Consider the following 24,482-nt stretch of genomic DNA (forward strand, 5'->3'; position numbering starts at 1 on the left):
GTTGATCTGATATATAGTTAAGTTAATTTGACGGGACCAAAAATAACCTGAATAATTAGTTAAAATATGAGTTGATTTTTTTAAAAAAAATAAGTATGACATACTTTCTTATTTTATTTTCTATGTTGAGGCCAAGCAAATCACTCACCATCAACTTAGATTAAAAGCAAAAATCACGACTCGGGTAATAGGCATGGATAAGCGGTATAGCTTTCCTTTCCCCAGTTCTTATTCTCTCCTTGGCTGGCCCTGCATTGGGCTTGGGTTGGATTGAATTCAAGATTAAATTGAATAGTAACTAGATGCAATTAAGGATCATATTGCTCGAAGGGGCAAAAAATAACGAGCGCATGTCAATCACGTGCTAACACGTGGGAAGTGTAACTACATTCTGGTGGTGTATATGAAGTTCTTTGTCCTTCACAACCTATCATCCTTGGTGTCTACGGATGCATCTCGATGCCCTCTTACATGATATGCAACGCATGGCATTGGTTAATCCCCGTGATGATGTTAATGACCAGATTTATTTTCTTCTTCTTTTCTCTCTCTTCTTCCTTTGAATTCCACATCTTAATTTTTTCTTCCTTTAAATCCTGGTTTTGCCCATTTTTCAATTACAATTCTTTGATTATTAATCCCTTGAAAAAAATTAAGAGAGCCGATAAATTAAGACCGAGAAAAATGGTGGAATGTCTTTTCCCCTTGAGAAATTGACATTAAGCTTCTATAAACTATTATAGTTGGTGGCTTGTTAGACAGATGAGCAAATTTCTTTGGCAGCTAGGATTCCTTTTGTGGCCAGGTTTTTATCGGGATTTAAGATCTCTTATAAATATATATCATACGATTCTATTTTGATATAGTAAAAAATAAAAACCCCCTACTCTAGTAGATATAAATATATTACCGAATCATGTTAAATTTTATGTTCTTTCTAGTTTATCTCGTATTATAATATTTATCAATAATTACTGTAATTTTTTCATAACATAAATAAATAATCAAAGACAATCATAAATAGAGTAAATATAAGATGATAAAATTAAAAAAAAAATCTAATGGCAGAAAAAAATGAAAAATGACTTTGTGTGAATCATAATGCCAAAAAAATCCGTTGCTACAAATGATACAACAGTGAATGACCAAGGCGCTTTAGTTTTTCTTAATTAATTATAGCTTTGCCTCTCTCTTTAAAACTTATTAGTATATTGGCCTCCGAGTTGCTACGAGTAACCTCATAAAATCTATTACAGTAACTAATTAATTCAGAAAACTTAGGCAAACGAAATCAAAATCAAACAATATTAATTTTTATTTAATTTATTTTTTTTAGTAATATTGTGTGTGTTTTTATTTTTTAGTTCAAATATATTATATAAATATATTTTATTTTAATAAATGCAAAACGCAAACATGTAATCAATTATTTATATTATATATTAATATAATTAAAAGAATCAATAATTAGAAAAAGGCAAGAATCAATAACAGAATGGTGCTCGAGTAATCTATGTTAGAAGGAAACTTAATTTTAATCATTGAGTCCATAACTATTTATTATGAAATCCTATTATTCTCTACTTGATATTTTTTTAACAAAAATTTTATTTCAAAATAAAATAATTATAAACAATAATTCTTCAATATATATTGAGGAATTAATCATGATCAATTTTGAAGCGAAATTTATATCAGTCAAAAATCAATACAAACTAAAATATGATAAATTATTAATTATCAAATACCTGTTATTTGGATTATTTATTCTTTTAATTAAATGTTAATCTTTAGCCAGTCTTGATTTATTTCTTAAAGAAAAAAATCGATACTATATCAGTTTTGTTTTGATGTTATTGCCATTAAACTTTTAATTTAAAACCATGTATCTTAACTCGATTAATTATCAAACATCAATTATTATTAAAAAAAACTTGGTAATTAATTTTTTTTTGTAAGACTGCATTAAGAATCACTATTTTATATAATAATAATAATAATAATAATAATAATAATAATAATAATTATTATTATTATAAAAAAAAATTAAAAAAGTTAAAATGATAAAAAAATCATTATTTTTGTGAGATTGTATGAGAAATACAAAAGGCAAGAATTAATTATGCGAGGAAAATTGATACTGAGCAAATAATAAGTAATAAAAAAAGGAAAATTAAAAAAAAAAAAGTCTGGCCGATGCTCACATAGGCCTTGTGGCAATAAGCCATTGCGCTCTTGGACCGATGTGCCTAGGCCGGATGACTATGGCATGTTAAAAAGTAATTATTTTTTAACCTTTTACAATTAGAAGTGAAAACTTATTTGGTTGTTAGAAAATGAAGGAAATTGACTCAATTTGTTTTTTTTTACAAGCTGCATTTTATTCTTATTTTATTTTAATTTTAATAAATTTTTATTATATTTTTGTTTTTTAAAAAATTAATTTATTTAACTGAGTAAAATATAGCCTACATGAAAATGAAAAGCATTCAACTGATAAAACTTTGAAAGTAAAAACACTTAAATAGCAAAAATAAAATTGCATACACCAAAAAAAAAAAAATAGTACAAACACTTTATTGAAAATAAGATAACATATTTGAGTACGCTTGACATATATATCATTATGTTGACGTGTAAATTTAATGGCCACACCATCATAACTTGACAAAAATTAACAAAAACTCTTAGAAAAAAATTAAAATTTTGTACACTTCAATAATAAAAATAAAAGTATGATATTAAAATAAAAAAATTTCCCACTAAATTTATATTTATAATAATCACTATTTTTTAAATTAATGCAGTGTTCCTAAGGAAGTGATGAAAAGAGTAACCACGTATATATAGTCATAATATTTTTTGGGGTATTTTAAATCATTTTGATATGCTGATATCAATTTTTTTAAAAAAAATTATTATTTTAATGCATTTTTGAGTGAAAAATAACCGCAATCACACTCTCAAACACCCTTCAATAAACTTGGTTAATTTAATAACATGATTAAAATAAAACATTGACAATAAATAATGCAATTTTTTTTTGCAATAATTAATTATAAAAATAAGCTGTTAATATCATATTCGGGAGGAGAAGGAAGAAAAGCTCATTGGAAACTTGTTGTTGCTTTGTCGTGGACATCGCCCCACAACCAAAAAACACTCAGCAAAATAGTTTTAACGTCACCGCGAAAGGCTGCACAATGACATCAAAAGAGACTGCATGCACCACCAGAGCGACGACCCGGAAAGGAAACCAAGCAAAATATTATAAAATGAGCATCTCATACTTACATTTAATCCATTAATTTAATTTAATTTAATTTAATTTAATTAAAATTTTTTTTTAAAAAAATAAATTTAACAAAGAATATCAATAAAAAGACTCAAGATAACTTGAATCTTTTTTAAAATTATTTAAAAAATCCTATAGAATGCAAATAAAAAAAATAATAGAGCTCAATCTCCAATTAAGTAAATGCTGAATGATAAAACTGAAAAAACATAAGTTTAAAAAAGAGAAAAAACCAATCAAACCCAGATAAATATTCTAAACCTAGGTTAATAATCCAAACTTGTAAATCAAGAAATTCTAGCCTCATGTTCAATAAAAAAACTCAATTCTTAATCAATTTAATATTGAAAAATATTTGGAAATGTGATTGCAGTTGCTCTTAAAAATACTTTTTGATTGAAAATATATTGAAATAATAATTTTTTATTTTTTTTAAAATTTATTTTTGATATTAAGACATCAAAATAAAAAAAAATTTAATTTTAAACAAAAAATAATTTTAAAATTTTATAAAAACACGATTTTTACGGCATAAAGAAACGCCATGGGAAAACACACTTCCAATATATATTATGAAGAGTTCCCATGCATGATCTAAGCAATGAATGAGACTGGACTGAAGGTTGTCATAATGCATGGGTGGAAAATCTTTACAAATCTGGGACACTAGTAAATGAAACATTACTTGCTGATTTTGAAAGTTAACTAATAGATCCGAGTGACGATACAATTTATAACAAAAATAAATAAATAAATAGACCTCTGTGCTTGCTTGCGATCCTCATTTGGATTGGTGAAAGCATGCATGGTTGGTAGAGAGAGTCTTTAAGAATTTATTGGGTTGTAATGGACATTACTTGCTGATTGTGAAGTTTAACAAATCCATGGATATGACAATGATCGACACAACATTTAATAGCATGAAGGCTTGCATTTTAGTCTCCGACAGAAGATCCACCGCTCAGCTAGCAACTCAGGCATGGATCCAGCCGTACGTCTTAGGTTTTTCCTAGGGTGCTTAAAATTAAATGTCAATTAATTAATTCTCTTAATTATTGCATGAAAAGAGAACCCTTCAGAGAAAGGTGCTTGTCATTATAAATGTCAGATACCCCATGCCTGTAAAAAAAGCGACGTACATCTAATATATACCTTCTTCAATTAATAATGCAAGTGTCTTGTATATATATTAGCTATAGACATGCTTATAAATTTAACACAAATTAATCAAGTACCATATACTATATATATGTTATATAATTAAGATCACAAAAATTCTCTTGATATTTAGTCGGATAATCTTTGTCTCATGAGAGGATCTCTTGACCCATGCATGCAGTACTTCGTAGAGACAGGAAAATTTGTTGGACCGTATCATGCATATCATAATTATTAGATGCATTTTAAATTTGACCGGTTTATTATATGGGTTATTGAATTATCAAGTTAATTTTTAAATAATTAAAGAGGTGTTTGTAAGTAGTGATTATTTTTACTTAAAAATATATTAAAATAATAATTTTTTGTTTTAAAAAAATTATTTTTATATCAGCATATCAAAACAATTTAAAAGTATAAAATAATAAATTTTTTTATACCAAACTCTTATTTGGAATACAATACCAAATAACAACTAAGTCAACTTGAATTTTTTTATTTCTGTGATACATCTTTTCCTTCTAGTATTTATACAAGATCATCCCACTACTATTGTCCCACTTTCGTTGCCCTCTTTGATCTCTCTCTCTCTCTCTCTCTCTCACTAAAACATAAATAAACACTCCACTCTCAAGTCTCATGCAGAAAATGTACTCCATGCTCAATTTGACCTCCTCTCTCGTGGCTCGAAGCCCACAAGGAGACAAGCTCATGAATATCACTTGCTCACCTCCACTAGCTCTGGATCCAACAGATAAGAAGCTTGAGCCAACCCCTTTGATGAAAGTCATGGTGCATTTCACACTAGCCGAGCTCTATTACAACTACTGCGTACGTCACGTCGTGCTAGGAGACCAGGACTCTTCGTTAATTTTCTCCTTGATTTGTTTACCTAACTATATAGTATACAAAACACTCCTATCATGCTTGCATATTTGTTTTTCAGGCTCTCTCATGTAATGCTACATTGCAGCTGCTGTTGAAGGATGTTGCAGTACTGCTTCACAGTGACCCCGAAGCTTGGAGTCCTCAAGGTATATGTAAACAGAGTACAAAAGTTACTTTCTCATTTTAATATTCATTAATTTATTTGAGTTGTGAATGATTCATACGTACGTTGGAAGGGCTAAATATTTATACGTGACTTCTATTTCCTACTTGACGTTAAAGTCACATTGAATTTTATAATGCGAGTATTTTAATATAAAATATTAAAATATTTTTAAAAATTAATTAAAGATGAATAAAAAATTATTCTCAATAAATCTACAATTTCTTGTTGGTTTCTCTAAAGACTTGTTTTTCTTCCTTCTTTTCACTTTAGAGCTTAGATTTAGGCTTAATAGAGAGATATTAAATACTATTTTTTAGAGCTCGTTGTGTCTTGTTTAAGAGTATACCTAAATAAAAAGAAGAAATTTTAAAAAGTTTATTAAAAAAATCTTTTTATATTAAGCAAAAAATTATAAAATCTTGAGAACAAATGATTAATCCTTAGCAACAATAAAATTTTAGATTGGATATCTTTTAAAGACTTCTAGAAGTATAATTTCAATACTTATTTAATTTGCATGTTATAATTGTTATTCCTATAATTTTTTACAAGTTAATATATTTGTTTAGTTTGCATGCTAGCTTTTATAATGATTACACAATTATTATATGTTTTTAATATGTTTACATGAGTATAAACTAATTAAATAAATAATCTCACTTATATAATTATTTTTATGTGTGATATTTGAACAACAATCTTAAAGCTTTACTTGCTATGTGTCATGAGTTTTGGACACCATCATATCCTATTTTATTCATGTTCTTTTGAAAAATTATTGAAAGACTCCATATCCCACACGACAAGGGTGGCAAGTGGCTATGGCTCGAGTGGGACTGGGAGCAGAAGGCCCGTGTATCAGGGCGGATGTAGTGGAAGCAGTACCGGTGGTGTATTCGAGTTGCATCAGCAGCAGGGCGGCAGCCAAGTCGAAGGCGATGGAGCGGAAGGAAGTGGCTGTGGACAAGGTGCAGGAGCGGGACAAGGTGGTACAGCTGATCAGCCTAACAGACAGGTGATCTCGATCATCATCAGGAATTATGATGACAGTTTGGATAGGACAGAATCACTGGATATCACAGATACCCAAACTCTTTTTGATTTCTATGAGCAGCTCCATGGTTTGTATGTGCAATTGGGTTATGGTTCTTCATATCATGAAGATCTTTACCGCATGCACCCATGGTTTCGCTTTACCCTAAGTTACATGGCTAAGGATGGAGCTTCTTTGGACGAACTTGGGCGTTATGATGATCGAATTCCTGAAACAGATGGTCAGCGTCAGAGGCGCTGGTATCATCTCAAGAGTCGTTTGAGCTACATCGTTGCTAAGAAAGATCATCGTCATGTCTAGTTCTTCTTATATATGACTTAGATCATATATGTTCCTAGCTATTAACTTGTCTACAGTGCTTTAGATATATGTTAGTTTTTGCTGGGATATTGTTATCTTCTTAATTATTTAGGATTTATCTATCCAATTATCTTTTGGATGATTATGGATTTGCGTGAATATTAATGTAGAATGTTTGCGCTAATATTGATTAAGATCTATGTTTTCTAATTTTCCAGATTTTTCCTCAAAACTTATGTTGTTTCATAGTGATCATATAGGCTTCCCAAGACAAAAAATTCGGTATCTAGTATGGTTTTTATATTAATTGATTTTAGAGTGAATTATAGTTTTTCTCAGATATGATCATGAGACTACGGCCAAAACCACTTAAAAGTTTGAAGATTTGACAAAACCCCCCTATTACAACCAAAATATCCTTAATTATTACTTACAATAAAACAAATTTAAAATTAAGAAATTTTAAAAATTAGAGAGAATGAATATTAAAAAGAAGATTCAGAACAAAAATATTGACGGAAATTAAATAGTTGAATTAATATTGTCTATATACTAAAATTAATAATAATGTCCTATGCTTTATATTCTCTCTTATTTTTTTTTAGTTCTTAATTTAATTTTTTTATAATACTAATTAAAGGCAATTTTATCATAAAAGGAATTTTTGTTATATTTTCTTAATTGCTAAGGGGAATTTTGTCAAATTTTCAAAATTTTGGATGAACTCTATAACTTCTGTAATAATCCCAAGATGATTATTGGAATTTATCCTAAATTTTAAAATTGCATCAATGTTAGAGGTGATCATTTTTGGTTTGGTTTGATTTTTATAAAAAAAAACAACTAAATCAAATTTCAGTTTGGTTTTTTGGGATAAAAACCCGTTCTAATCGGTTTGGCTTAGGTTTTTTTTTCCAGTTTGACTCTGTTTTTTTATTTTTAAAAAAATTATTTGTTATATCAGTGCATCAAAATGATTTGAAAAAACCAAAAATATATTAATTTGAAGTAAATAAAAAAATAAAAAAATTTAAATTTTTTCAAAAATACTTTTGTTTTTGAAACCCAAAAACAAATAGAGCTTTATGAAACTCGGTTAAAAAATATGTAAAAATTGTTTAATAAAAATTACATTTCAAATTTAATTTTTTAATCCACTCCACGATATAAAATATAACATATTATTATTTTTGTTTTACCGCAAATATAAACACAGATGAAAAACAAACACAGCATAAACCTAAGCAGCTTGATGGCTTGACTCATGGTGATGGTCTTCCGTAACTATACTAAAGCTAGTGTCTATTCCCACATCAATCACAAGAGAACAAAGTTAAATTTACTGCAGGAAAAAAAAAAACAATTCTTGCATTAATTTGCACAAACTTTATAGCACGAACAAAATTTTCCATGATCTGAATCGGAATGCAAATCTCTCTTAGTGAAATAATAAGACCGAAAATCAAAAAGTTCGACCTACAAGAGACTAATGCTGAACTAAAATTGTTAGGAGAGCAGTTTGAAATTTGAACCTCATGACAGAGCTATAATTTACAAATGCTGAAGGAAAACTCGATAAAAATTTGAAAACCTGGAAAATTATTTGAACAAGAAGTTCTAATTTTCTTTTTTAGTCCAGTTTTCCGGAATATTTGAGTATTACTCTGATTCTAAACAGTCTGTCATATATTTCTTCAGATTGCAACCACACAAAAGCCAATTTTCTGTGCTACTGAACTTCAATGTTATTGTTGTTCGCATCTTATGTGAAAGCGAATTCAGAAGCCAATGCAAAGTGATCATTACCCTCATTTCTGAACAACACAGCAACAATTAAACTATCAAAAAGTGCATTGCAGAAAAATCAAATAATATTTAAATGCATTCTCTCAGATTATAGGTAACCACTTTGCATTTCTTTACCTAATGCTTTCAGGTATGGAATTCCAGCCAAGAATGGATGATGGGGCTAGACGAACAAGAAGAGGCCAAATAGGTGTCTTTCAAAACCCAACTCCCCTCATTGTGGGCCCCAATTCGAAATAATGAGGCCAGTTAATAGAAAACCAGTAATGTGTTAAAAAACTACCACACAACCTAACTTGTTACAAAAGTGATGCTTATTTTGAGTATTTAATAGCGTTGGCGAGGGGGGATTAATTTGAACTAGGGATCTCCTCATCAGAGGGGGGAAGTGACTTACGATTACACTGCCTCAGCCACAAATGTGATAGATAAATTATGGAAAACAAATTTTAATAGGGTGGAAAAACAATAGAAAAGGAAAAAGATTTAACTTCATGAAATTTACCTCAACTTGTGCATGTGCTTTTGAGCTTCAGAGGATGCTCCACAAACATGCAGTCTGCATTGTCTGTAGCAGTTGCTATTTCTATAGAGGTCCAAAAGGATGGATCATATGCAGTTTTCTCTACACCAGCACCCTCAGAGTCAAGGCCCAGAGGAAAATCATCCAGAACTTCTTCATTAGGTGAACGCAACTGAGAGTCATTTGGATAAGATGCAAATCCTTCCGGGGAGTAATTAAGCTCACGTGGCATGAATGAACCCTCCATGCCATGCAGTGCGGATAAAATTGTACTTTGATCTTCTCCTATTGTTCTATTTTCTGGAAAGAAGTCATTTAGATCCCGAGGAGAAACATCATCAGGTAGCTTATCACCTGCATAGGAAATACTTATAGATGCACCTGAGATGATGGCTTGATAGGAGGTTGAAAGGTCAACATTCTCGTCATTGACAATTGGCTGAGATGAATGATATGCTGAACTCCCTGAAGTAAAGGCTTCAAGATTATCAAACTTTGTCCTTGTATTTCCTGTATAATGTGACTGTGAATGTTCACATGACAATACCTGATTAAGATGAGAATCAGAATTTTCTTCTCCTCTATGTTCCCTCTCGTTAGAGCAGGCATCTTCAGGATGGGAGGTCAGTGGAGGAGTTGATTTGCGCATCTCATCAATACCTTACCTCACTGTGAAATATTGTTGAACTTTGCTCTACTGCTTTCTGCAGAATTTCTTTTGTCTCTTTAATGAACAGTTCGCTACCTGAACTCACATCCAAAGCATCCTGCACAGTTCTCGTATTTTGGGGCTAAGTGTAATTAACAAAAGGAACATTCTCCAGAGTTTCTTGATTATTCTGCTTCTGCATATCTGGGAGCGAATCACTTTGCTTGCTATCTACCATTGATGAAGCTTGAACCGAGCAATCAGAAGACTGGGTCCTACAATAGTTTGCAGGTTTTTTTTAGGGTCAATGGTCAGAAGTTCACAGAAACATCAGAGGTTAGAAAAAATAAGTTGACTCGTGGAAACTTACCCAGGACTAGCATTGGGATTATGACCAGAATTTTTTTTTTTATTATTATCGTGGGTGTCCGGGCTAGTTTACGCGCACCTCGACTAATCTAGAATTATATGGCCTAGAAGCGCGTATTTCAGCAGAAGCTTGTCCTGATACTTCATTATACTATACTCTGTAACGCATGGGATTTTCATGGTTAATTTATCACTGTTTAATTTATTTTTTTCAATTTAGTTCTCTGGTTAATTTCTATTTAAAAAGTAATTGATTTTAAATTTTTTTGAAAAGTGTAAAATTACAAGAAGAAGCATCAAAATAAAAAAACACGACAAATATAGGTGGTATGTCACTAAGTTTTTAAAAAATACATTTTGATCTTTCAACTTAAACAATCACATAAATTATATAATTTCGATCCTTAAAATTGTTCCAATTTCATTTTGATATAAATATTTATTTTTGTTATTTTTTGATTCTTGGTTTATAAAGGAGAGAGGGGTCGCTGGATTCTGTCGATTTAAGCCAACAAAACAGGGGATATTTATGTTAAATTGTTCCATTTGATGATGAAAGTTTATATTATGTGTTTTTGTATCTTAAAAGTTTATAAAAAAATAGATTTGAGCCCACATTGATTTTTGGTTTCAATTTAAGTTCAGTTTTTAGGGTGGTTTTTTGGGGTATATATAGGTTTTTTAGGATTTGTCATGGTTTTTAAAATGTTTTATAGGTATTTTAGGTTAAAAAAAGGTTGAAAAACAGGTTTTTGAATAAAAAAATATAAATCTTAATTTTTCAATCACCACAGCAGTTAAAATTTAAACAAAATAAGCCACGCATCGTTTGTTATTTTTTTTTATAAAAAAATAAATAATATAACAAAAATTAAAAAAAAAAATCACGGTCGCCCAGGCCTGCGCACATGAGACAAACATGAAGGAGTAGAGCACTTTCAGCAGTGTTTGGCATTACATTTCGGAAGCATTTAAAAAAAAAAATTTATTTAAATTAATATATTTTTTATATTTTCAGATTATTTTGATGTATTAATATCAAAAATTATTTTAAAATATAAAAAAAATTATTTTAATATATTTTTAAAAAATATATATTAAAAAATAATCATAACTATATTTTTAAACTCTTTCTTCGAGACAGGTAGATTGTCTATGTTGTCTATGTTGTACGAGAGTATACAGCCAGTCCCGCGACAGTAAGATGATATCACGTGGTCATTTTGAAAGCGCACGTGTCTGTAAGAACTAACTACAGATCAGGACCCCAACTATTTGATATTACAATCCTATCCATATTTCCAACCGTCTCAACTGCCTGATAATTTTACTTTAATCAAAGCGATCAAACGGTGAAGATCAAACCAGACCTCATCATCCTCAAAAACACCACAAAAAACAATTCCATTTTCAGACAATCAACAAGCTCAGAGACAGACAACATACGAACTCTTACAGGGTTCCAAGGATGTCGTTTTGTTCATCTATATCAACCCCACAGTCTCTGTCTCTCCTATCTAAAACCAAGCCCATCATCAATGGAGGAGACTACAAACTGGGCTCTCGCTTTAGAGCTTCTGCTGATGTCCCTGATTTTCTTTCTGCAGATTGGTATGCAAAATTCCTCTCTCTCTCTCTCAAAGTTTTTTTTTTGTTGAATTATCATATTTAATTCCCTTTAAACTTTTTTCTTGGGGGGGTTTAATTATGATGGATACATTACAGGCTTGAATCTCGAAGGAAGAAACCATTTGGCCCAAGATTAAATGTAACTTTCTGACCATAAAAATGATGAAAGAAGTTCACTTTTTTTTTGTCGAAAGAGTATCAAATTTATGTTAAACTCTTGTTATAGTTTTGTGCAGAAGAAGCTGTTAATTGCCAGCTTGATGCATTGAAGTATAATGATCAACCTCGTCAAGATTATGGGATTGAGGTCATGTATAGGGTAAATTCTAAGCACAGCCCATGTTGATTTTTATCATTTTTTTTTTGTCTTTTTTTTTCCCGAAGTTTTTTGGGGTTTAACTATGCAGTGTTGGAAGTTGTGGCTAATATAATTATCTTGTGTTTTTACTGTTGATAGTTTGCTGGATTTGATCCTTTCGAAAGGTCTACATATTTTGGGCCATTTTTTGATTTAGGGCAGGTCAGTGAATTCTGTTTAGAACCCTTTAATATCTTAGTCTGTGTGTTTGTACCATTGAATTCTACTCATGATTCTGTTATATCTTCTTGTGTTTGTGTGTTATACGTGTTAATTAATAGCTCTTTTTTGGGTTGGCCAACCTAATTTCATTGCAGTTTGAAAGGTTTAGGAGGATTTTTCACCATTCGACATATCGAGTGTTGCTTGGTCACAAGGAGAGGAAGATCTTGAGCAGTTTGTTCGTGAAAGAGGTAGAGTTAAGACATGTTTTGATTCTGTTAGTAGTTCATTTCGTTTGTTGCTTGACAAGGAAATGAGTTTGAGTGAGTTCACTAATGGATGCATATGTGCTGGCCAAAGAGGATTTTTGTCAAATTATGAGTCATAGATTCTTCTAAATATGATAAATCCTCTCTCTTCTGCTGTATATGTTATTTGTTTGGGTGTTATGGATGGAACAGAATCGATTCAAACAGAGGATATGGATTCGAGGGAATCGCCCTGAGGAGGAAGAAATATTTCAATTTACCATGGTTCAGGTAACTGTACCTTTTGCAGACTCGTCTCACCTGTATAGATAAATCATGGTCATGGCTATCTTTTACGATGTTTCCATATAAGATTGCGTTGACTGAGGTGGTACTCTATTAGTAGTTGTTTCAAAAACAATTTTGGATGATTTTATTATAGATAGTCAGCGAGCCTTTAGAGTCATCGATATGCATTGTCATACCGTTTGCTTCAGACTTATTTTTACAGTCAAATGTGAGTTTTTTGATGTTATGCTCACTCAAACAAGTTGCAGATCCAAAAACTGTAATTATTTGAATTCTTAGATCTGACTCTCTTGTTTGGAAGCCATGCTCTTTTCGAGGACTTATAGTCAGGCTGACTGGTAATCCAGTGACCTCCATCATATTGATGCAAAAGTCTTAGGAGGTCTAGCTTATTGGAAACCATGATACTTGCCCATCTTGCTTGCTAGCTAGCTAGCCAGCCTTCTGCGAAACTGTGTGGGGTTTAAGATTAGTGGTTTCATTCAGTCATTTTACTTTAGATTGATAATAATGTAGAGCTTTAATGCACTCTCCATAGTCATATCACCTCTTCTAATATGTCGTGGCGGCGTGGCAGAGAGTTGGTGGTTCATGGGATGGTTATTGGTTGACAGAGTCTCTTCTTCATGATGGAGATGCTTTTGCTGGTGGTTTGGCCTACTAAACATCAAACACTGATACAATATGGCTTGACTGATGAAAATTCTGCTTTCCCTGATAATGAAGCATGGCATAATTTGCCTGCTCTCAAACCCCGGAACAATGTACATATATTATAATCAATTCTGTCAGACTTCTGTAAATGAAAGCTGTATATAAAAGCTCTTCAGAATAAAAGATAAATGTACTCCTTGGTTGCTTCTCCATGCATGTTCGTACTTGGGTCTAATACACCAGGCCAAGCCTGGCTCTAGTATGGAACTCTACATAAAAGGCCAACCGGTGTAGCCTGTAACTACCAGTAATTATAACATAAAAGGAAGGAAAGAGAGAGAAATGGCGGCGAGAGAGAATGATGTTTGGGTGCATCTACATTGTTATCCAACTCCAGCTGATAATATTGTTCTACCTGGATATGAATTTCCCAATAGTTACAGTGGGTACATCATAAAGCTTCTCAAACTCTTCTATCGAATCATGTGAAGCAATGCAATACCTGAAACTTGTCTACCTTGCATAAACTCTTCTATGAATTATATAAAGCAATGCAATGCCTGGACCTTGTCTTACTTTTTGAGCTAGCACAGATCGAAGTTGATTGCAAGCTATACATGGCTGTTGAATGTATGAAAGGGGATTGGCATAGCCATAACATTCAGAGCCTTCAGATCAGCGATTGTAAAAAAAGATGATGGGTGGACAGGAATTTTGATAATATCTCCAAACAAAAAGCATTCATTGTCAACAACGCCTTGCTTATATAATTGTCTTGCTAATTTTCAGATGATTTGGGTTTCAAAATGAACATCCAAAGAAATTGGTCCTACTTCATGCACAGTATGAGATCACAAGATTGCTAATTGGTTCCCTGATCCGTCTGAAAGACAGCAAACAGAATCTTATAAAACAGCCGGACCCTTCTTAGTACCTCAAAGAAAAACAGGAGTACAAAAATGTTTGTGCAACTGATTAGAACCATAACAACTCACTTGATCCACGAATCTAGCAGGTGATCTTTTAACCCATCATTTCATCAATAGTATCTATAGAACCTCAATATCAGTATCTGATATTGATAGTACAACTAAACCAAGGTAAAGTCCAGTAAATAGGCAAAAAGTGGACTCCCAACTTAACTAATAGCTCTTTTAATTCTTTGTCTCAGTGATGAATTTTGTAAGAAGATAGCAGTCAGGCGGGGTAATGTTCGTGTAATAGTTCTGGATGGTATCTGTGATTTCAAATCCAAATTTCTTGTAAAAGCTGATAGCATCTTCATTGTTTGTCTGCACGTGCAAGTACATCTCAGAAATATGTTGCTTTGAGCAGAGATCAATAACATGATTCAACAGCTTTGTACCTGCGCAATCACACAAATTCGATCAGTAAAAGCACATGCCAAATCTTTCTTTCAAAAATCTTTGCTTTCTGTTCTGATTTCAGAGGAATAAATCCAAAAACCAGAGGACTTTTTACTTTTTAGCAAAGGGATTTCAACCGTTCATAATTGTAAAGTGCAAAAGAGTTCACGATACTTCACGATTCTTATTTTATATAGTGACTCCACAGCTAACAATTTGCAAAACCTATTAGGCCAGTAGGAAATAAGAAACAAGGAGGCAGACAGCAAACAAATAAAGGAAGTTAAAAATGTGTTTAGCAATAACTGGTTCAGGTTCGAGGAGTAGATTTCTGCCTTTTCTTTATGCACTTTTATTTGAGCATCGCTCATTCTCTGAATTAACAAAGATAGTTTGTGTATCTGAATCAAGTGCATAATCAAAAAGCATGATTTCTACCATAGGAGGAAGATAGGTGATTTGCTCACCAATGCCTAGGCCGCGATATGGTGCTAAAACACCTAATGTCATGATGTAAACACGTAGACCTCCACCTTCTTTCTTCTCCAGTCGGCAAGCAATTGAACCGACACAGATGTCACTGTAATATGCTGGAAAAAAAACAAAGTTTAATACGATTGACTTTTCATGAAATGTTGCCCTCCAGCATTATGTATTGAGATGACGTGAACATTGCCACACTTCATGTATCTTTAAATTATGTGTATATCACATTTTCACTCATCTGTGTGGTACATGTCTTAAAAAATGGAGGAACAATTAATTACAAGCACTGCAATGTTTATTCTATAGTGCATTTAGATCTCCACGATTGATCCACAACAGAAAGACATGTTCTATATATTTCAGAACATAAATCCAAGAAAAACATATTTGGAAGTGCTCAAACTACATTATTAAATAACATGATATTGCTCAATAGTCATCAATCCACTAAGAAACCAATGGCTTCAAAAAGCATCTTGATAGACAGAATACACAACTTTTCCAACTGATACTAAAAGCTTGCAGTTTGGGATTTTCACAATACGTGAAAACCTCTTAGCACACAATTATCTCCCACTTAAAGGCAATGAAATTCACAAAATCAGGAATCGTTCCGTGCACTGAAATCCATAAATTCATGATCTATTGAAAACATCAGCATAGCAAGAAACTAAAAGGCAAGATAAAACAGACTTGATAATACAATCAATGAAATTCAGGAATATACAGCATTCAAGATATTTGTTAAAAATCATGATATCAGATGATCAAATTAAGAAGTAATCAAAACTACAAGACTTGTTCATTTGTATTTAACAAAGCTGAAATGTCAATCCTAAATATTAACATTTTGCCCCAAAGGAAATGGGTATAAATTTAAAACAATCATTGGGAAAGAGTTTGAAATGCTCTACAATAGAAAATAAATGCTTGTCAAATGAGCTTATCAACAATTAGGATCTTGAGATGATAAGCAGCTATCCACAAAAAAATGGAAAAGGACTAAAAAACATTTTACTGAAGCTATAAAACCCATAAATGAATAGAAGAATGGAATCAACACATTATACAACAATCACCAAAACATTGCAAAAAGAAAGGAAAGTTGAGTCATTAAAGAACCCAAAGAAAGCCTAAAGTTACACCGTCAGACTCATGCCAAATTGGTATAAAGAAACTAAATGGCCTCCTATGAGTTCATGGAGAAAATAACCCATGACGGAAATTGAAAGTGAACAAATATCAAACACGTAGGTCACTCGAGTTGGGTTGTTTCTTTCTTTTTTGTTCATTCGCATTTCACATACATTAACATGGTCAGCGCTATCAAATAATCAAAAACATTTAACTAGAACTAGAACAAACACCAACACCAGGCTTTAGATTACTCGGAACCTCCCGTTATTGACAAAAGCAGAAACACAAAGAATCAGCACTTTGTACTCTTAAATCCAACACTAAGTAATCACAACCTAGACCAGTTAATTAGAATTCGGCTTTCATACAACATTTTAAGGAGCAAAAACACTTTTATAAACTGAGAAAAATCCCAGAAACACCCAAAAAATCAACAAGAAAATCCAAAGCAAAGAACAAAACAACAAACCCATTAAAGAAAAACCAAAACACAAAAAACCCATTTCACAAAATCAATATCAATAATCAAAAACCAAAAAAAAAAAAAAACAGAAAATAAAAAACAGAAAAGACACACACACACATATATATATATATAGAAAAAGAGAAAGAGAGGGGTATATAAACCTAGCTTGGTGAAATCGCCAGAAGCGAGGGCATCGGCGTAGTATTTGTCATTATAACGAACAGGGAAGAGAGCAGTGTTTAGTTTCTTAAGCTGCATCACGTTCTTGTCTCTTACTCCATCTAGGGATATTGATACTTCACGCCCTGCCCCCATTTTAGATTTCTAACCAAACCCAAAGGACAAAACCGCAAAGATTTGAAATATGGGGTATATAAGGTTGCTTGTGAATTGGGGTTTTGTCTTTCTTCTTGACAAGCTGTGGTTTTCTAGTTGATTCTCTGAAGTTTCTGTTTGGTTAGTAAGAAAATTATGAAGGTCCAGTGGGCTTCATTCTAACTCTAAGATACAAAAAATGATTAAGTTTCAGTTTTTCTGCTGGGCTTTAAAAATTTATTGGGCTTTTCTATCTATTGAGATCACCGAGGCACCGATAGCTTCTGTTTTTTTGCCCGTCATATAAAAAATATTATTTAATTAGTTAAATAGATTTTGATTTTTGCACTGGACTTATAGTTTCAATTCTTAATTTTATAAAAGCTAAAATAATATGTTTTTTTATTTATTTTGCTTACAAAAATTAATTTTCCAACAATTTTAACTAAATATATATTTTTTAAGATTTAATTTTAAAAATCTCAGTTAAAAATGCTTTTCTTAAACCTAATTTTTTAATTAAATTATAATTATAGAAGCTACCACAATATCAAACATACATTAAATCTTAATTTACATTGGAGTTTTGATGTACGAAAACTAATTCGAGAGTAATGAGAGAAGTAATGATATCATTTATATATAAACATAGTTATAAAATCTGGTTCAATCTGGTAAAAAAACTAGAGACCCACCGACTCAGATCTTAACCTAGATTAGGTTTCGTATCAAACCAATTTTTTTTATCAAAATAATATTATTTTGATATTTTTTAATAAATAAAAAATAAAACAATATTGTTTTGAGTTTTTTTTTTAAAAAAAATCAAATGTTCAAATCAACTCATCAACTCATGAGTTAATCTATCTAAACAGATATTCGAGCATTGGGCCAGGTTAAAGGCTGAGTTGGGTCTTATAACCATGCCTCGTTATTTTTTATTTTTTTTAGTTTATTTTTCTTTAATCTTCCTGATTTTTTATATAATTAGGAAATTTCATAAAAAATTGTTTCGAATGAGTAACTTTACTGACTAAACTAGTTAATAATTAGAAATTATATTCATAACTGAAAAAACACCTTCTTCAATTTTTATTTTTAACAATGAATATTATTAATAATATATCCAAATATTTTACCCCAATATCCCATCTCATATCTATAGGTTTCAAGAGAGTAAAGAATATTTTCTTACAGAACATATGCAAAAATTACAAAATAGTAGAAAACACTGAAGTATCCATAGGATGAGACAAGCATGCAAGTCCAAAGGGGAAAAAAATAAAAAAAATTAGTGACGACTCTAACGAGTAGACATAGGCAACCATTTGATTCTTTTCAATAATCAAGCAACATTGCCATTTAGCTTTGAACTACAACATCCACACATGTTCCGACAACCTAATAAAATTTATATGCAATGGGAGGATTTGGGTAGGTCACCCATTAGGGTTACTGTGCTTGGAGAGGAGTTCTTGAATTTTCAGGAAATGAGATTTCAGAAATTATCCTGTGCATCCGAAGAGCGTATCTTGGGAAATGCTTATACTTTTATCAAAGTACCTAAGCTCACAGTGCGGTTTATGAACTAATCGGTGAAAGGCTTAATTGGAATTGGCATGTCCATCAACCTGAGCCTGACACAAGGGTGATTTCCTAGTTATCCCATTTCTGAGATTTTCACATTCTACTTTCATGGTAGTATGATGCTACACAATTCATTTGAAGATGGACAATCTCTAAAGGAACAATTAGACCTCTATTAGTACATAGAAGATCTAATGATGTTTTTGCTGCGGTGCAACCTGCTATACACTGCGTTGCCAAACGATGCCCAGAAAAAGTGTTCTTGTGGGGTCGTTTGTACCTTTGCTTCAGCACTTCTGAAGACAAAACCTCGGTTAAAGTTGAGGCTAAAGTTCTTCAAACTGAAGAGATTATTGAGATAAATGGGGACTTGCTTGTTGCAGCAGATGGATGCCTCTCTTCAATTCGGAAGACATTTCTACCTGATCTCAAATTGAGGCTTATTGAGATTACTATTAACTTTTTGCATCACGATAATGTTTTGCTGATATGATTCAGACCAGTTAATGGTAAGCATTACATGTTCTGCAGGTATTCAGGTTGCTGTGCCTGGAGAGGAGTTCTTGACTTTTCAGGAAATGGGAATTCAGAATCTTTGGGCATCCAAAGAGCGTACCCAGATCCTGGAAAATGCCAACTTCGATCTAAACACTGGAAGTCACACTGGGCTTTATGAACTCCTTAACAAAAGGCTCAATTGGATTTGGTATGTCCATCAACCTGAGCCTGGACAGAAGGTGATTGTCTGCTCTTACCCTATTCTTTAGATTTCCATATCATAAACTTCATAAATTTACTTCTTTTTAACTGGCCACAGTCCAAGTTTCAAGCTGCGAAAAGGTTATAGTTTGAAGATGGATTAGAGATCATTAGACCTCAGTTTCTAAAGGATAAGGAGTGCTAAGAAACATAAACAATGGGATGATATATTGAAACTCGTCGTAATGATCTGCAGCTGTTAAACCAGCTAGAGGCTAGAGCTGATATAATAACTTGGAAGCTTTTTCAGGGAAATTCTGTGACCATGAAAGTAAGCAGTGACATGATAGAAAATATGTACCAAGAAGCAGAGAAAGTTTGGGGTCCTGAATTGGTGAGAGTCACGAGAGAAACAAAGGAGCCTTTCATAAATATCATATATGATTGTGATCCTCTTGAGCAAATCTTTTGGTACAACGTGGTATTGATTGGAGATGCTTCTCACCCTACAACTCCTCATAGAGTCAGGAGTACAAACATGTCAACTTTGGATGCGGCCGTTCTAGGCAAATGTATTCAGAAGTGGGGAGCAAAAAACATACCTTCAGCTCTTGAAGAATATCAGCGCATTAGGGTAACAGTCACTGCGAAACAAGTCCTGCATTCAAAGAGTGGGTCGAATCAAGCAAGGCTTAGCTCTTCCTGATCGTAAACTTTTTGATCCAATGACAGCAAGTGCAGAGGAAAGTGAAGAGCTTCAACAGAAACATAAGCCTTTCTTTGCTTCTGCTCCTTTGTCAGTTGATTGATGTCGTGCTCCTCATGATAAAGACAAGCTTCATTCTCTGCAGCAGAAAACTCTTGGGTTCTCATGCTCTTTCTTTATTTCTCAAGTCAAATCCTTTTTTGTTTTTTCAGAACAGTGTATAGATTCATATATCTATGTAAACGAACAAGGCCTGTGTTTCAATAGAATACAGCTGAGTTGTATTTGATGAGGTGAACACTCTGAGTGCATTTAGCAGTAACAATTTACATTAAGAGGGTGCTCTGCAATTAACTTAACGGCACATAAAACACTCTTTCTAACCAGATTAGGGTAAATTATAAGGCATCTTGCCAGAACATTATTAGCATACAATCACTAGCTTTTTTATTTATTTATTTTACAAGCACTGTTAACTTTCTTCTGAACTCTGCACGGAAAATTACACTGCCGAGTGGCCTCCACGACTCAGAACAGCTCATATCACGCAAAAGAATATTAAACGTAACAGTGTACATCAAACACCAAGAATATTAAACGCCCATCCTGCCATTGGCAATGATGCTTTGTGCCTTCCACCAAAGTTTATTTTCAAATGGTCAAAAGCTTAAGACTAGAAGAGACAGCATTACATTTCCACTCAAGTTTTTACAAGCCTACTACCATTGAATTAATAAAATACAAAGTTCATTTACGATACACAGCATATATTGGGCCCCATCATAACTGATTTTTTGCATTCCGAGAAGAAAAACAAATTACACTGATCTTGCAGGCCAGGTTGCTTGAGCTGACATAATAATTCCAACAATCACTCCAAACAACCCCAGAGCACTACCAAAGATCTCAATCACAAGAATCTTCACAAAAAGAGATGAGTTTTGGGCATCAGACAGAGCACAGCTGCTTCCAATTATACCCACGCACAATCTGTTCCACCGAAACAGAAAAAGAAAAGCATATATAATTAACGGAAATTATAGATTGGTGAATCATGACGACACTAATGCCCACATAATTAAAATGGTCGAAGTTTTAATCACAAGCATGCCAGCTGTTCATAAAATTTTCATGTTATATACTTCATGATGCAAAGCATATATTTCAGTAGAAGATAAAAGCCAAACAGATGAAGATACTAACCCGCAGAAGAGGTTTGCAAAGCCCACAATAATCCCAGAGGCAAAAATTGCATATCCAGCTCTAAGAGACTCGGGGTCATAAATCTGTGATGCTGGAACACTCTCTAACTTTGTTTGTAGAATAATTGCTACAATAACGCCATAGATAGCAACAGCCTCACAAAAAATTACACTGAGAAACAAAAATAGTTGAGCAAGTCACCGTTTGAAGGCATCATTTAAATTTCATAAGTTCAATTATCATGTAACATAACTTCACAATCAGAAAAAATGCACATTTTGCAATCACGACATCCTGCATAGGTGCATGAAACTCAAAACTTGATAGAACTTGAAATTAATATGAGCAACTATAATCCAGTTATATAGCATCCTTCTCACAAAAGAGATGTTTCATTCATGAAATGGCACAGCATTGCATGTAGAGACACACTTTGAAAGGGGATTGAGAAGACTAGGGAAAATAATTGAGCTAATAACATTTAGAATCTAGCTAAATCAGCAATACATTCATTTCGAAGCTAAACGAGACACTCTCCTTAACCCTTCTAATTCAATGTGTAAAAATCATCTGCTGGGCTCTCAAGAATTGTAACAAGAATGAAGATGCTCTAGCTACCAAGTATAAACTAACAAGAAACTAAATACAAATTGTGCACAACCACCTATAACATACACCTGAAGCCATCTTTGCACAAGACAGTAACGTTATCTTCCCAACATAACCTTCCAAAGCTCCCACTCGCAAAAACATTTTTGAAAACCCCTTCTCTAACTAGTTCAAATCATGATGATTCCGATAACCAATTCACTAGTCCAAGATTCTGCAACCCAACACAAAAGCATGCAGCCCCACCACAGCACCACGGAAAGCACATACAAGTAACATACACAGCACAGATCCACACCAACTCCTCCGTCCCAAAGCAAAAATTTCTCCTCCAACCACAAGCTTCTTAGCGCATTTAAATTTCTCACTAAAGAAATGCAGACAATACTCATCAATTTTGATTCACTTCTTATAGCCCACTACCAATGCAAACAACATTGGATGCCAAAAACCAGTTTGTAACCCAAACAGATACTCAAATCAATCAATCATCATCAACCAAAAAACCGCCACAAAAAAATCAGATTAAAATAAAATCCATAAAAATCAACAATTAAACTTGAAAAAAAAAATCGAATTCCACCACTTTAAACCCAAATCAAATTGAAATAAAGGGAAAAAAAAGAAAATTAGGGTTTATAGTATTTTATAATAATCACCTGATGAGATTCTTAGAAGTAATGCGAGGAGCCTTGACTGCAGCACCAATTAAACTACTCCCAGTTATATAAATCCCCCTATCAAAAACACCATAGAAATCACATAATAAATAATTAATCAACAAAACATCAGGCTCAGCACACCAAAATTAACAAGTCACGGTGGTACCAGGCGGCGCCGAGGACTGAGACACCGATGGCGATGGCGATGCCTACGGCGGAGAAAGTGTAAGGAGAGATCCTAACGAGTGCATGCGACCATGAGCTTGACATTTTCGTGATTTGATAATTTGCGGGGGTTCTTTCTTCTCCGATCTGATTGGTTTTTATCTGTGTGGAGAGAGCTCCTGTCGAGTACGTTAATTATAATTTGGGTAAACTACATTTGCATCCCTGTATTTTTACTTTTTACAATATAATCATTTTTGCGGTTTCAAGAACTTCAACGATGGTCCCTAATTTTTAAATGATCGAGGAAAAATAATAGTTTAACGAGACATATTTTACATAATGAAAAAAAAAAAGAAGTTAAATACATGGCCAATGATTTTACATGAACTAGTTGATTTGGTATGTTCAAAAATAACTGATTGATAAAAATATAATTTAATTTAAAAAAATTCAAATGATATTTTTTAAAAAAATATTCAAACGAAAACATTTGAGATCGATTTGAATTAGTTCAATATTAAAAGATGAAATTAAAAAATAGCAACAAAAAATAATCTGAGTCAACACGGCTAACTCGTAAAATTCATAACTCGAGTTATGGGAACATAATAACTTTATAGAAAACAAATCAAAATAAATTATAAAACTATATATTTAGTAAATTTAATATTAAATAATAAAATTTAAAAAAATTATTTTTTTAAAGAGATTAGAGTGAAAAAAATAATTTGTTTTTCATTATTAATTACTATAGTGAAAAATCAAGTTCATTATACATTAGGGATTCATGAAAAACATATTTAACATTTAAGATTAAGATTTGGATTTTAGTGGCTCAAGGTAGAACAACTTCTACCAATCCTTAAAATGTTTTTAAATTATTTTAAAATATTAATAAAATATAATCACATGCATGGATTTTAAGAGAAGAAATAAATGAAAGTAAAAGAAATGAAAGGATAAACAGACGTTTTATTAGTTATACAATGATCAAGGGCTATGTTTAAACTTTTAAAAAACTTAAAAATTGATTCTTGGAAAAATATAGTTTATTATCATAATATGTTTTTAGTAATATCTATCAATTTGAGATCAACAACGCAAGAGGCCCAATAGAAATATTAAGAAGAAAAAGGCTAAAAAATCTGGCCCATGGACCCAATCACACAAGCATAAAACCACCTCCAAGGATCGAATCTTGAGTATATTACAGTTTAGTCGCTATAATTTAACAAAACTAAATAATTAATCCATACAGTTTCAAATATTTATATATCACACCACTATATTCTTGAATCCCTTAACAATCAAGCCTCTTTGTCAATTCCTTATTTTTTTCTTCCCAATTTATTTATTTTGAAAAAAAAGGATAAGAAAATTAAGTAATTAAAACATGGGAGTTTTATTAGAAAAAGAAAATTACCTTATTTAAGAAAAAAAACTACAGAATCGAGGATGATCAATGCTGGTTTTTGGAATTTTTAATTATTGTTAGTATTATAGGAACTG

General features: G+C 32.2%; 5 protein-coding genes across 5 annotated transcripts; 3 read left to right on the forward strand and 2 right to left on the reverse strand.

The window, feature by feature from the left end:
* The first annotated feature begins 11,551 nt into the window (after positions 1 to 11,551).
* LOC133690288 (uncharacterized) lies at positions 11,552 to 13,780 on the forward strand. Its single transcript, XM_062110527.1, has 7 exons — positions 11,552 to 11,819; positions 11,934 to 11,976; positions 12,064 to 12,156; positions 12,295 to 12,357; positions 12,513 to 12,608; positions 12,819 to 12,896; positions 13,492 to 13,780. The coding sequence occupies exons 1-7, from the start codon at positions 11,677 to 11,679 to the stop codon at positions 13,576 to 13,578; spliced, it is 603 nt and encodes a 200-aa protein (XP_061966511.1). The 5' UTR covers positions 11,552 to 11,676; the 3' UTR covers positions 13,579 to 13,780.
* Positions 13,781 to 14,473: 693 nt separating this feature from the next.
* LOC133690289 (uncharacterized) lies at positions 14,474 to 17,480 on the reverse strand. The gene is made up of 3 exons (XM_062110528.1): positions 17,186 to 17,480; positions 15,403 to 15,525; positions 14,474 to 14,934 (listed from the first exon to the last, which is right to left on the reverse strand). The coding sequence occupies exons 1-3, from the start codon at positions 17,337 to 17,339 to the stop codon at positions 14,723 to 14,725; spliced, it is 489 nt and encodes a 162-aa protein (XP_061966512.1). The 5' UTR covers positions 17,340 to 17,480; the 3' UTR covers positions 14,474 to 14,722.
* Positions 17,481 to 18,829: 1,349 nt separating this feature from the next.
* LOC133688293 (uncharacterized) lies at positions 18,830 to 19,693 on the forward strand. Its single transcript, XM_062107727.1, has 3 exons — positions 18,830 to 18,918; positions 19,068 to 19,318; positions 19,458 to 19,693. Exons 1-3 carry the CDS (start codon positions 18,830 to 18,832, stop codon positions 19,691 to 19,693), a joined length of 576 nt encoding a protein of 191 aa, XP_061963711.1.
* A 54-nt stretch (positions 19,694 to 19,747) lies between these two features.
* On the forward strand, positions 19,748 to 20,623 carry LOC133688001 (uncharacterized). The gene is given in 2 exon segments (XM_062107367.1): positions 19,748 to 20,288; positions 20,290 to 20,623. Coding segments are annotated over 2 exon segments (483 nt in total). The 5' UTR covers positions 19,748 to 19,950; the 3' UTR covers positions 20,435 to 20,623.
* Positions 20,624 to 20,922: 299 nt separating this feature from the next.
* LOC133688000 (V-type proton ATPase subunit c''2-like) lies at positions 20,923 to 23,149 on the reverse strand. The gene is made up of 4 exons (XM_062107366.1): positions 22,972 to 23,149; positions 22,803 to 22,880; positions 21,535 to 21,705; positions 20,923 to 21,321 (listed from the first exon to the last, which is right to left on the reverse strand). Exons 1-4 carry the CDS (start codon positions 23,073 to 23,075, stop codon positions 21,150 to 21,152), a joined length of 525 nt encoding a protein of 174 aa, XP_061963350.1. The 5' UTR covers positions 23,076 to 23,149; the 3' UTR covers positions 20,923 to 21,149.
* Positions 23,150 to 24,482: the final 1,333 nt, after the last annotated feature.

This window comes from Populus nigra, chromosome 3 (genome assembly GCF_951802175.1).
Source record: "Populus nigra chromosome 3, ddPopNigr1.1, whole genome shotgun sequence".
Classification (NCBI taxonomy): domain Eukaryota; kingdom Viridiplantae; phylum Streptophyta; class Magnoliopsida; order Malpighiales; family Salicaceae; genus Populus; species Populus nigra.